Source organism: Miscanthus floridulus, chromosome 3, assembly GCF_019320115.1.
Source record: "Miscanthus floridulus cultivar M001 chromosome 3, ASM1932011v1, whole genome shotgun sequence".
In the NCBI taxonomy this organism is placed as follows: Eukaryota; Viridiplantae; Streptophyta; class Magnoliopsida; order Poales; family Poaceae; genus Miscanthus; species Miscanthus floridulus.
In genome coordinates, this window is record NC_089582.1 from 127,124,725 (window position 1) to 127,138,249 (window position 13,525).

Sequence of the window (13,525 nt, forward strand, 5' to 3'; positions counted from 1 at the left end):
ATTCATCTTTTAGCTTATTATGACTAGTGATAAGCTCATTGTGCACCCACTCAAGTTTATCATTTTTATCTTTAAGCTCTTTCTTAGAAGATTTGAGCTCCTTGAGTTTGGATGATATAGAATCATTTGTTTCTTTGAGCTCATCATTAGCCTTTTCTAATGTATCACACTTAGCTAAGAGTGAATCATTTTTAGCATCAAGTTTTTCATTTGTAGCTCTACTTTTTCTAATGATCTTAGTATATTTTCTTAGTATTTTGACAAGATCATCATATGTAGGTGAGTCATCATCATCGCTATCACTATCATCATCACTAGCATGTTCATCATCACTACTATCATCACTCTTAGTTACCTTGCGTTCACCTTTGGCCATAAGGCATAGGTGTGTAGAGGATGATGGCGATGGTGGCGGTGAAGATACAAGATCAATAGCAATGGCGGCCACCTTTTCATCGTCACTATCATCATCGGATGATCCACTTGATGAATCAATGTCCGTGAGCCAATCACCGACAATGTAAGCCTTGCCACTCTTCTTCTTCTTGTAGAAGTCCCTCTTTTTGCCATCTCTCTTCTTGTATGGCTTGTTCTTTTTCTTTTCATCTTCATCGCTTGACTCATCTTTCTTGCCCTTGTTCTTGAACTTGTCTTTCTTAGGCTTTGTGCATTGATGAGCTAGGTGGCCAAGTTCGCCACAATTGTAGCAATCCATCTCGGAGATTGGCTTTCTTCTTGAGCTAGTGAAGAACTTCTTCTTCTTGCCATCAAACTTGATGCCACTCTTATTTAGCCTTTTTAGCATCTTGGTGGTCTTCTTCACCATGAGGGCAAGGCTTTCTTCATCATCTTCATCACTTGAGCTCTCATACTCAAGTCTTGCTTTGCCCTTGTCTTGGCTAGCTTTGAATGCTAAATCCTTCTCTTTCTTCTTTGTAGAGGATGAGCCATCTTGTGGTGTGATGTGCATGTACATCTCATGAGCATTGATCTTTCTCAAGATTTGTGTCGGTGTAGCGGCGGAAAGATCACCTTGATGTAGCATGGTCACAATGTGCCCATATTTGTCAATGGGGAGGACACTCAAGATTTTTCTCACAATGTCGGATGGTGACATTTGAGTAAGTCCAAGCCCATTGACTTCCTCTACAAGAACATTTAATCGAGAATACATCTCATTAGCACTTTCTTTGGGAAACATCTCAAAAGAATTTAGCTTTTTAATCACAAGATGATAGCATTCCTCACGCTCACTCTTGGTTCCCTCATGGAGCGCACAAATGTCCGACCATAGAGCATGGGCGTCTTTGTGGTTCCTTACACGATTGAACACATCTTTGCAAAGGCCTCTAAAGATGGTGTTGTGAGCCTTTGCATTCCATTTTTCATAATTCACTTCATTGCCTTGAAGTTGTGCGGCATTCCTAGGTGCTGGGAACCCTTGAGAGGCGGCTCTAAGAATTCCAACAACTAGAGCTTCTAAGTATGCCTCCATGCGGATTTTCCAATATGGAAAATCATCTCCCTCAAAGATAGGAGGAGGTCCATCCCCGTGAGACATCTTGCTCTAAGCGATTAAGCTTAAAAACGTGAGCACGAGGCTCTGATACTAATTGAAAGGATCAAGATGCCCAAGAGGGGGGTGAATTGGGCTAATTCGAAATTCTCTTGCAATAACCAAATCCTACGGATAGCCCAATTAACCCCTTGTGCCTAGAAAAGTGTTTCTATCAAACTAATGCACAACGAACTCACAACCTATGTTCCAACCTTACTCTAGCAAGCAATTCTATGGATATAAAACAAGTATTGAATTGCTCAAAGTAAATACTCAAAGTAAGTGCTCAAAGTAAATAGGGAGAGAAGGGAACGCGGCGATGTTTTGCTGAGGTATCGGAGAGTCGCCACTCCCCACTAGTCCTCGTTGGAGCACCCGCGCAAGGGTGTAGCTCCCCCTTGATCCACGCAAGGATCAAGTGCTCTCTATGGGTTGATTCTTCGACACTCTGTCACGGCGAATCACCCAAAACTGCTCACAACTTGAGTTAGGTCACCCACAAGCTTTGCCGGGTGAACACCAAACTCCCAATCACCACCAAGCCATCTAGGTGATGGCGATCACCAAGAGTAACAAGCACGAACTCTCACTTGACCATGCGAAGCCTAATGAGAAGATGGATGCACACTTTGCTACTCTTGATTTGCTAGTGAGGCTACTCTCTTGGATTCTCAAATCACAAACACCTCACTAGGACCTTGCTCTTCTTGGCACTCACAAACGTGTTTCTCAGCTGTTGGAATGAGCAAAAGTTACTCCACTCACGAGTGGAGCTTCTATTTATAAGGCAGCCTAAAAAACGAACCGTTATGAGCTTCTGCGGGATGACCGGACGCTCCGGTCAGTTTAACCCGTGAACCAGTAGTAAAGAGTCGACCGGACGCTGGAAGGGTCCGGTCAGCACTGACCGGACGTGTTCGGTCGCATAAAACCCTTACTGGAACCTTACTGGACTCGACCGGACGCTGAACCCTCAGGGTCCGGTCAGCACTGACCGGACATGTCCGGTCACTCTTTCCCAAGTCTGGACCCTTACTGGAGTCGACCAGACGCTAGCCCTCAGCGTTCGGTCACACGACCTTCCAGCGTCCGGTCACACCAGACTTAATCACCTCAGTCAAATGAACTGACCGGACCCTACGGCCAGCGTCCGGTTGCACTGGAGCCAGCGTCCGGTCAGTGTTTGACCCTCCATTCACTTCCAACTTTCGAACATATGTGAATGAAGTTTGCTCCAAAGGGTCTTAGGCATTCATAGGAGCTACCTAGAGCTAGTTTTAACAAGTGTGCACCACACCTAACTCACTAGACTCAACTAGGTCAAGCTACCCGTTCATACCCCCCTTAATAGTACAGCCAAAGGAAAAAAAACAAAGTCCTAAACTACTCTAAGTGTCTCTCCAACTCCAATCGACACTTAGAACTAGTTATCCTTAACCTTGTCATCCATCCTTTAAAAACCGAAACGATTTCCATCGTAGGGGCATGACAACCTCGATTGTCTAATCGATCTCCATTACCATGACCTAACTTAATTGCCTCTGCAAAACACACGTTAGTCATAGTAATCTTGTATTGACATTAATCACCGAAATCCAACTAGGGGCCTAGATGCTTTCAAGAGTCAAGGTAGGGCCCTACCTTTCCCTACCGGGCCCTCCGCCCTGCTCGGCGTCAAAAACTTCATCAGCGTCGGTGGAGGCGGCTACGACCCTGATGTTGCCGTCCAAACCTTCATCAGCGTCGGTGGAGGCCGCTACGGTCGTGACGCTGCCGTCCTTCGCAAAGGCGGTGGACGCGTGAAAGGTGCTAATATGGTTAGAGGGGGTGAATAGCCTATTTAAAAACTTTACAAAGCACTAGAGTAATTGATTAGTACAACAAACGACGTAATTGTTGCATTTATCCCAACAATTCTAGTTGCTATGATCACTAGGCACACAACAAGGCTAAGTTGCTACTCACTAAGAGCTCTCAAACAAACTACACTAAAGAGCTCCACTAGGTGAACTAAGCTAGCAAGCAAGCTCTCAAATCTAGCTAGACTAAAGAGCTTGCTACACAACTAGTTTGCAAGAATATAAATGAGTGAGTAGGGTGATTATACCGTCATGTCGAGGAATAAACCAATCACAAGATGAATACCAATCAATCACTTAGAGAAATCCAATCATAAGATGACACAAGATATTTCTCCCGAGGTTCACGTGCTTGTCGGCACACTAGTCCCTATTGTGTCGACCAACACTTAGTGGTTTGGTGGCTAAGAGGTGTTGCACAAACCTCGTCCAACAAATGGACACCGCAAGAACCTAACCACAAGTGATGTAGCTCAATGACACGCGCAATCCAATAGAGTGCCTTTTGGCTCTTCGCCGGGAGAAAGACAAGAACCCGCACAAGCAACCGATCGAGGCTGGAGACAATCACCAACTCCGCTCAACGATCCTCCAATCACCGAGCCGTCTAGGTGTCGGCAAACACCAAGAATAACAAGCTCATAGCCAGCCCAAATCGCCCAACTAGTGCCACAAGATGATGCAACTAAATGCAATGCACTAGAGGCTCACTGATCTCACTCAAATGATGAAATCAAGTGTGCAAGTGAGTGAATTGTGTTTGTTTAGCTCCCAAAGGGTGTGCACAAGTGTATAAGGTGCCAAGAGAGTGGCCAAGACCGGCCACACCCTCTATTTATAGCCACACAAGCAAATAGAGCCGTTGTACCCCTTGGAGCTATTTCTACGAGGTCGCCGGACAGGGCGGTGCCTAGCACCGGACATGACGTGACCTCTCCAATGGTCGAAAACCAATGGCTAGAAACTAGCCGTTGGGGCACCGGATAGGGTGGCGGTGGCACCGCCATTAGGGTGGCAGTGACCACCCAGCCGAGCCCCTCGATTTCCCTCCTCTCTAGAAAAAAGAGGCGGTGACCAGCCCAGCTTTGGTCGCTCTTGGGAAAAAAAGCGGCAGTGGCACCGGACAAGGGCGGCGGTGCACCGCCCTCATCGAGGCGGTGCACACCGGACACACATCGGTGCCACCCCTCAAACACTGCTCTCGCCCGAGCCCAGGTGGGCACCGTCCTAGGGGTGGCAGTGCCACCGGACAGGGGGTGGCGGTGCCACCCAGGCACCTCCACTAGCTCTTTAAGTTACAAACTTTTTCGCGTTTTGATCCATGTCAACTCGAGCTACTCCCCACAAGCAATGCTAACTCTCAAAGTGTTTTCTTAAAACATGTTAGAGCCAAGTTAGCATTTCTTAAAACATTTTCAATAAATATTTTCGCTTGCTTTCTGATTCCGCACTAGGCCTAAATGCAATGTATGAAGTCCAACACCTAGTGGCACTAGATGACCGAATTATCTAGTAGAGAACCCATCTTAATAGTAAGATCATCTATCCTAAATGTGATCACACTCTCTAAAGTGTCTTGATTACTAAAACAAAATCCTTATTTATACCTTTGCCTTGATCTCTATAGGGTTTTGTTTTTCTCTTTCTTCTTTTTCAAGTTGAGCACTTGATCATCATCACATGTGGCCATCTCATCATTTCATGTGATCAACACCATCACTTGATTGACACCATGCTTCATACTTGGATGTACCTACCTAGCTCATGATCAAACTAGATGACATAGGTTAGTACTTAGGTTTCATCAATTATCCAAAACTAAACTAGGGCTTTCAACGTGTACATGACAGCTGTGGGCACGACAGCCACGGTGACCACGTACGTCGTGCTAGCGCGCGGCATGGTGTGGGAGCTCGCCGGTCGCCGTCGCCAGCGCCGGTGGTCAATGATGAAAAATTAGAGAGGGAGAGAGATAAAAAAAAATCCATGTATTTTTTTTTACGAAAACACATGTGCGTTGTATAGCATTTGTGATTATATAAACCGTGGGAAAAAAAAACCATGGCGCACCGCTACAGCCTTGCAAACCCTCCTCTGATCTCGAGCAGGGGATGGCGTCGGATCGCTCCTCGTCGGCGGTGGCGTTGCCTTCCTACGCTAAGGCGGTGGAAGCGTACCGGAAGGCGGTGGCCACGGCAGCTACCGTGACCGCGTACGTCGTGCTGGCGCGCGGCATGGCGCGGGAGCTCCTCCCCTACGACCTCCGTGAGGCAGCGCGCTGGGCCGCGTCCCTCATCCGCGCCCGCCTTGAGCCCCCACCCGTGGAGCGCCGCACCCTCGTCATCAAGCGCTTCTCGTTCTCGGGGGGCCAACTCGACGGCGGCGGCGGGCTCTACGACGAGGTGCGCGAGTACCTCGCCACCAGGATCGACCCGCACGCCATGCGCCGCCTCTGCCTCCGCGGCGGGAGCAAGAAGAAGCTTTCCATGGAAGACGGTGACTCGATGACCGACGTCTTCGAGGGCGTCGTGTTCACGTGGGCCTCTGTTGCGGGGCAGAGCAGCAAGAGAAAGCACGGGAACGGGAACGGGAACGGGTACGGGTACGGGTCGCTAGAGCTCAGCTTTGACGCCGAGCACACGGACATGGCGCTGGAGCGCTACGTCCCATTCATCACGGCGACGGTTGCGGAGGCGCGGCGGATGGATCGCGCGCTCCAGATCTTCATGAACGAGGGCTCGTCGTGGCACGGCATCACCCACCACCACCCGTCCACGTTCGACACGCTCGCCATGGACCCGGCGCTCAAACAGTCCATCGTCGACGACCTCGACAGGTTCCTGGGGAGAAGGGACTACTACCGCCGCATCGGCAAGGCGTGGAAGCGCGGGTACCTGCTCTATGGCCCGCCCGGCACCGGCAAGTCCAGCCTCGTCGCCGCCATGGCCAACTACCTCCGCTTCAACCTCTACGACCTAGACCTCTCGGAGGTGCGCTACAACATAGCACTGCAGAGGCTGCTCACTGGCATGCCCAATAAGTCCATCCTCGTCATCGAGGACATTGACTGCTGCTTCAGCACCAAGTCAAGGAAGGAGGAAGATGACTTATCTGATCAGAGTCACCTTCGATCGTCAACTCGCTCGCAGGTAAGCTGCATAGGATCAAGGAACCCTGATTATTATAGATTTTCGAGAGAGAAAAATGAATTGCTAACACGGGAAACCGTTCGGCTGCGCAGCCCGGAATAACTCTGTCCGGTCTGCTCAACTTCATCGACGGGCTGTGGTCGACCAGCGGCGAGGAGCGCATCATCATCTTCACCACGAACTACAAGGACCGCCTGGACCCGGCGCTGCTGCGGACGGGCCGAATGGACATGCACATCTACATGGGCTACTGCGGCTGGGAGGCATTCAGGACGCTGGCCCGGAACTACTTCCTGGACGACCACGCGCGGTTCCCGGAGATACAGGAGTTGCTTTCAGGTGTGGAGGTGACACCGGCTGAGGTGTCAGAGATGTTGCTAAGGAGCGAGGATGTCGACGTGGCTCTCCGGATGCTTGCAGAGTTCCTCGGAGAGAAGAAGCAGGCAATGCGTGAAGGGGAATCAGCGCAGTCGCATCAAGAAGCAACGGCAGGTAATATACTAATATGTGACAGAACGGTGATCCTGTGCCTAGATGGTGAAAAAACAGTATTCGGGCACCTCCAGTGTGAAGATCGAACCGAACTGACACACATGGATTTCGCGGATAGAAGTTCGGCCGCTCTAGCGCTAAATCGATGAGTCTGACATGCATCACAGTAAACAAAACCAAAAGCAGTACTCTTCTCTTCTCCAGCATGCGTCAGTAGCTTGCATGCATGCTAGCAGCTGCTTACTTTATTCTCGTTTGTTCGAACCGTCTGCAGCAGTCGATTCGAGGACTGACAACCATGGTTCGCACACTGGAGCGTTGTTGGTTCGATTTATGCCGCCCACGGTTCGCTTTTTCAACACACTGGAGCTGCTCGTAGAGACTGTTTGGTTCGTTAGTACCTACTAAATTTAGTAGGTTCTATTCATTTTAGTAACTTTTTAATCAAACACTATGACTAAAAGTTACTAAAGGAGCTTTAGTAGTAACTCTAGAGTTACTAAAAGTGAATAAACCGTTTAGTAGCTACTAAAGTTTAGTAGCTCGAACCAAACACCCCTTAGTAGTTCTAACTCTCGTTGTCGATCTTTAGCTCATGAGGAGTCTTTATGGTGTTTCTAAGATTTTGGTTCTCTGCTGTGCTGTAAACTGCTATACTGTCTTTTGGCAATAGTTAAAAGACGGTGGCGGCTCGGCCCTAGAATTCTAAAAATATAAGTATTGGTGATGAAAAGGTTGTTTAGTTGCGGCCAAATTTGGCGCCGCCTGAATTCTGTAGGCATTGTAGCGTACTGTAGCATTTCGTTTGTATTTGGTAATAATTGTCCAATCGTTGACTAATTAGGCTCAAAACGTTTGTCTCGCAAAGTACAACCAAACTGTGCAATTAGTTTTTGATTTCGTCACATTTAGTACTTCATGCATGTACCGTAAATTTAATGTGACGGAAAATCTTCTTTTTGCATAGTGCCAAAGTTTGAATTCTGGGTGAACTAAACATGGCCTTGTTCCTCCGAAAGCACAGGAAACTAGGAACTGATTTGGGCTAATCAATCTAAAAAATCAAAATAAATTCTCTAATGTTACTTTCTCATAGTCACTGCCCTGTTCGTTTCTCTTATAATCCGTCTTTTTTAGCTTGTTTTTTCAGCCGGAACAGTATTTTCCTCTCACAACAAATCAGCCGAAACAGTGTTTCGGTTTGCTTTTTCAGCGAAACGAACGGGGTTGCCAAAATCTGGTAGGTGCTCTGTCTAATACCTGACGAAAGGTGGAATATATGCACTTTTCATGTTGCTGCTGTCAGTTATGGGCTTTCTTCTGATAGATTCTAAAATTATTATCATGACTACTTAGATAGTTTTATCCTAATGACTGTGGAGGTTACTGGCAAATGAGCTTTGATATAATACCTTTTTCAGTGGCCATGGAAGATTTCTAAATTGGGATTGACCGATTGAGGGTTTGGTGATTTAGCTTTTTGGTAGTGTTGGGTATTTTCTATAGTTGATTGATGATAACTACAATTTATCTGTAAGTGGCCGAATGAGATTGATTGATATAATAAGACCTGTGTTGGTGAGTAACTGTAGCATTGCTTAGAAGTAGAGTGACAGCTCTGCTGTGATCTTGCTCTCCAACTTGACGCCTGCTATGTCTGAACATGCCTTGTCTTGTGGTATTGGATTTCCACATTCCCTTAGTCCCTTTTTTATCGGGTGCTATTTTGGTACTTCTCCAAACAAATCCTGTTCTTTGATTTGTATAGTCCAAACTCCCAGCTCCAAACAATTCCCTTTTTCAAACTTCAAACAGAGGCCTGGTTTGTCCACTAGAGTTCAGAACTGGCAGGAACTTCTCCAGGGAAGTCTTGGCCCTTGTTTAGTTATCGAGGAATCCAAATTTTGGCACTATGCAAAAAGAAGATTCCCCGTCACATCAAACTTGCGGTACATGCATGGAGTACTAAATGTTGACGAAATCAAAAACTAATTGCACAGTTTGGTTGTACTTTGCGAGACAAACGTTTTGAGCCTAATTAGGCCCCGTTTAGTTCCACCCAAAAGCCAAAATTTTTTGCATAGTACCCGTCACATCGAATCTTGCGGCACATGCATGGAGTACTAAATGTAGACGAAAAAAAAACTAATTACACAGTTAGCCGAGAAATCGTGAGACGAATCTTTTAAGCCTAAATAGTCCATAATTGAACATTTTTTGTCAAATAAAAACGAAAATGCTACAGTAGCCAAAAGCCAAAAATTTCCAGAATTAAACGGGGCCTTAGTCAATGATCGGATAATTATTACCAAATACAAACGAACGCCACAGTGCGCTACAGTACCTTAAATTTTTGGCGGCGCCAACTTTGAGGGCAAACTAAACACGCCCTTGGTGCCCATTGAGTAACTGGATGTTAGAGTGTCCAATCCATTACTGTGTACTGTAATTCTCAAAAAAAAAACTTGGAATGGCTTTTGGTAGTGCTACAACCAATGAAGCACTCAGGATATGGTTGGACAGTGTTGGAGAAACTCAGGGGCAAACATTTTGTGTCTCCCACACAACATTCACTATCTCTACAGCAGGGACTTATCTTTGGCCTCCCTCTGCCAATTTTGGGTCCGTTTGGCAGGATCCAAATTCTATGAGAAACGTTTCAACAGATTCTCTAGAGAAATGTTTCTCTGAGAAACAAAATGACTTGCTGGAACCATTTGGCTAGCTGTCTGGATTCAGATTCTGAATAGACAGATTATGAATAGAGATGAATGTGATGGTTTCAGCTCTGAATTTTGATCTGTAGTATTCCAACATGATGTGTATGGGGTCAACTTTGGCCTAACATTCTTTTTGTCATCGCTTCTATGGATGCGAATAGATCCGTTATACATTGAAGGATGAAGAAATGGGACTACTGAACAAGTTAGGACTGAATAAGGCATGGACTAGTGTTACAGACACCGTTCCGATTCAGAAACAGATAAGCAGACGAGCAACAAAAACATGCGGCAACCAGGAATAGGAGAACACTACTGACTGACTACTAAAAATGGATAGCATGATAGGGAGTATCACCTGAAGCCAGATGATACTCCTTTGGCCTAGTTATTTTATTCTCGTGATCTAATTCGATTCCCTTCTCCAGAAATAAAAATGATCCATGGAGAACCCTGAAGAACACAGTACGCTACACAGGTTTCTCTGCTACTACCTCCTCCTTGTCCTCTGCCGCGTTCTTCTTATCCTCTGTTTCTTTCCGTTCGGCTGGCTGCTCTCCCTCACAAGTTACTGTAGCCGACACCTAGGGCCAACCAGCCGCAACAGCTGAAACCTAGCAGCCGAACACAGCCATCAGTCTCTTCTCCCGGAGGAACCCTGCAAGAATCCGGAGAGCCACGTCAACGTCCTCGTTCCGCAGCAGCATCTCGGAGACCTCGGCCGGCGTCACCTCCACGGCCGAGAGAAGTTCATGTATCTCAGGGAACATCTTGTGGTCGTCGACGAGGAAGTAGTTTCTGGCCAGAGTTTTGAACGCCTCCCAGCCGCAGTAGCCCATGTAGACGTGCATGTCCATGCGGCCCGGCCGCAGCAGCGCCGGGTCGAGGCGTTCCTTGTAGTTGGTGGTGAAGACGATGATGCGCTCCTCGCCGCACGTGGACCACAGCCCGTCAATGAAGTTGAGTAGGCCGGACAGAGTGATGCCCTTCGGCTTCAGGGGAGCGAATCCCGCCTGGGCCCAGTTTTCGTCCGAGGAATCCAATGTGTAGTCGGGGTCCATGTCCAGGTCGTCAACCGGCTCCGGCGCCTTGACGGCTTTCCTCGACGCGGCAGCGTCGTCGAAGCAGCAGTCGATGTCCTCGATGACGAGCATCGACTTGTTGGGCATGTGGATGAGCAGCTTCTGCAGCGCCGAGTTGAGGCGCACCTCGGAGAGGTCGAGGTCGTAGAGGTTGAAGCGGAGGTAGTTGGCCATGGCAGCGACGAGGCTGGACTTGCCGGTGCCAGGCGGGCCATAGAGCAGGTACCCGCGCTTCCACGCCTTGCCGATGCGGCGGTAGTAGTCCCTGCGCTTGAGGAACCTGTCGAGGTCGTCGACGACGGACTGCTTGAGCGCCGGGTCCATGGCGAGCGTGTCGAACGTGGCCGGGTGGTGGTGGTTGATGCCGTGCCACGAGCGGCCCTCGTTCATGAAGATCCTAAGCGCGCGGTCCCGCAGCTGCAGCTGCTCCGCCGTGGACATGACGAAGGGAACGTACCGCTCCAGCGCCGTCTCGGTGTGCTCGGCGTCGAAGCTGAACTCCAAGGACTCGCGCGGGTTGCCGCCGCCGCCCTTGCCCTTCTTCTTGTCGTCGCCGCCGGTCTCGACGCAGGCCCAGGTGAACTCGACGCCGTCGAAGACGTCGACGGTGGAGCCCCCGGGCTCCATGCACAGGAGCGTGTTCCACCTGCCGCTGCCGTTGGGCTCCTTGGTGCGGGAGCGCGCGAGGCAGAGCCGGCGCATGGCGCGCGGGTCGATCCGGGTGGCTAGGTACGCGCGCGCCGCGTCGAAGAGGTGGTTCTCGCTGTAGCCCGTGTCGAACTGGTGGCGGATGACGATGGTGTGGCGCTTCTTCTCGCCGCGGCCGAACCGGGCGCGCGCGGCCGCCGCGCACCACCGCGCCGCGGCCCGCAGCTCGTCGGGCAGCAGCTCCCGCGCCATGCTCCGCGCCATCACGGCGTACGCCGCGGCCGAGGCCGCCGTGGCCAGCGCCGTCTTGTACGCGTCGAGCACCCTCCCGCCGCCGCCCTGCGAGGGGGACAGCGACGCCGCGGCGGCGGCCGGCGAGGTCAGAGGCAGGTGGTCCATGGCTAGCTGCTAAAGTCGGTGCGATGCGTGCAGTGTGCGTTGTAGTGGAGGTCGGGCACGGGCAGTGCGCTAGTGATGCGATCGCGGAGATGGCGTGTGTGCCCTCAGTGGCTGTTCTTGTAGGATTGTACAGTAGGGCCACATAAAAGCTGAAGGTCCGATGCCCTGCATGTTCATGCGAGTTTCCGGGAAAGGACCGGGAGAGCCTGTTACTTTGGCTGTGACTTACAGTAAACGATCGTAAATTTTTAGCTGAAACAGTATTTTTCTCGTACACAAACTAATCAACGATACTTCTTTATGAACCAACAACGATACGAACCGGCCCACCGAAACGTACCCTTTATTGACTCCCAAGTCTCCTCTGCGGTGGTGCTTCCTTCGGAAGGAAGAGTAACGGGTTAACGAACAACGCGACCACGGCTCGCTGTGCTTCTCGAGTGTTCGAGACTCGGGCGTGAACAGTAGAGAGACATTTTTTCTCATTTCCAGAGCTTCCTCCCGTGGGATTGAAATCTGGTGTTTGGAGAGTCTTGCAGGCATTGAGTGCGCTGCTGCTGTAAGTGTTCTTTCGGATTAATCCAGTTGTGATTTTTCTCTTTCCTCTATTAGCTCTCTCCATCATGCCATGAACTGACAGAGAATGTTTGAATCCTTGGTTAAAGTTGTAACACCCTCGGTGTTACCGCTTAAACAACTTGCTAAGCTATGTCATGAGCCTCATATTTATGTGTCTATGCTTGTGATAAAATGTGTAGATTAATTTCTGTAACTCGAAATGATCAACAAAAATGCTAAACGAAAGTCGATTCAATAGTCATGTTATATTACTTAGGGTTTAAAACTAATTTTTATTAAGTAAAAGTACTATAGAACATGTATGTGACACTTAAATAAAGTTGAAAGTACAAACTTGGTAGATGACGGTGCAACTTTAACTTTTGAAAAATAGATGTTGTTAACTAAGGTTTTGGGAGCTCTAAAATCAAACTTGACGTTTAGATAAGCTCTTTTCGTTAAGTCGGCAAGCACTTAAACGATCGTTAAAATACCATTTTTGACGAATTATATTGAGCAAATTAGTTAAATAGTGCTTAAAATTTTTGCTTCCACGGGTTAGTGTAAGGTATGGACTATGGCATGAAGTATTTGTTGGTTGAGGTTAGCAAGGTTTAGATCTATTAAAAATTACGATAAAAGAGTTAATGGTTACTTAGTCCTAACTGAAAACCTTAACGTTGTCTAAGTATGAAGGGTGGTAAACAATGCTATTTTAGAAATTAATTTCTAACAAAAATGTTTAAACACTAGTTGCATGTTTTGGTATTGTTGATTGCATCAAAGTGAGTGCTTGAGCACGGCATAGGTCGATGTTGTGTTGGATGTCACGTTGTCCACTCTAAAATTGCCCTAATTTCGTTAGAACGCGTTGCAGTCAGGTTTTGGCGCTCCGTTCGTGAATCAGCGTCTGGCTTGACGAACCTGTTTTGGCGTGTCTCTATCTCTCTCGGTAGTTCATCTAAGTTTGCGTTTGATGCTCCTTGGGGTAGCCTTTAGGACCCTCTTGAGCCTTGGAAAATTGGTTTGATCTCAACCGAGCTGGGTTGGTTTTGGTCGA

General features: G+C 48.4%; 2 protein-coding genes across 2 annotated transcripts; one reads left to right on the forward strand and one right to left on the reverse strand.

Moving 5' to 3' along the window:
• Window positions 1-5,528: 5,528 nt before the first annotated feature.
• LOC136544388 (AAA-ATPase At3g50940-like) lies at window positions 5,529-8,499 on the forward strand. The gene is made up of 3 exons (XM_066536570.1): window positions 5,529-6,566; window positions 6,659-7,058; window positions 8,480-8,499. The coding sequence occupies exons 1-3, from the start codon at window positions 5,529-5,531 to the stop codon at window positions 8,497-8,499; spliced, it is 1,458 nt and encodes a 485-aa protein (XP_066392667.1).
• Window positions 8,500-9,893: 1,394 nt separating this feature from the next.
• On the reverse strand, window positions 9,894-11,995 carry LOC136546847 (AAA-ATPase At3g50940-like). Its single transcript, XM_066538815.1, has one exon. The coding sequence runs from the start codon at window positions 11,905-11,907 to the stop codon at window positions 10,393-10,395; it is 1,515 nt and encodes a 504-aa protein (XP_066394912.1). The 5' UTR covers window positions 11,908-11,995; the 3' UTR covers window positions 9,894-10,392.
• Window positions 11,996-13,525: the final 1,530 nt, after the last annotated feature.

Coding starts and splice junctions, on each gene's coding strand:
- LOC136544388 (XM_066536570.1), top strand. CDS start 5,529: ATGGCGTCGGATCGCTCCTCGTCGGCGGTGGCGTTGCCTTCCTACGCT. Junction 6,567..6,658: donor GATCGTCAACTCGCTCGCAG/GTAAGCTGCATA, acceptor TCGGCTGCGCAG/CCCGGAATAACTCTGTCCGG. Junction 7,059..8,479: donor GCATCAAGAAGCAACGGCAG/GTAATATACTAA, acceptor TACCTTTTTCAG/TGGCCATGGAAGATTTCTAA.
- LOC136546847 (XM_066538815.1), bottom strand. CDS start 11,907: ATGGACCACCTGCCTCTGACCTCGCCGGCCGCCGCCGCGGCGTCGCTG.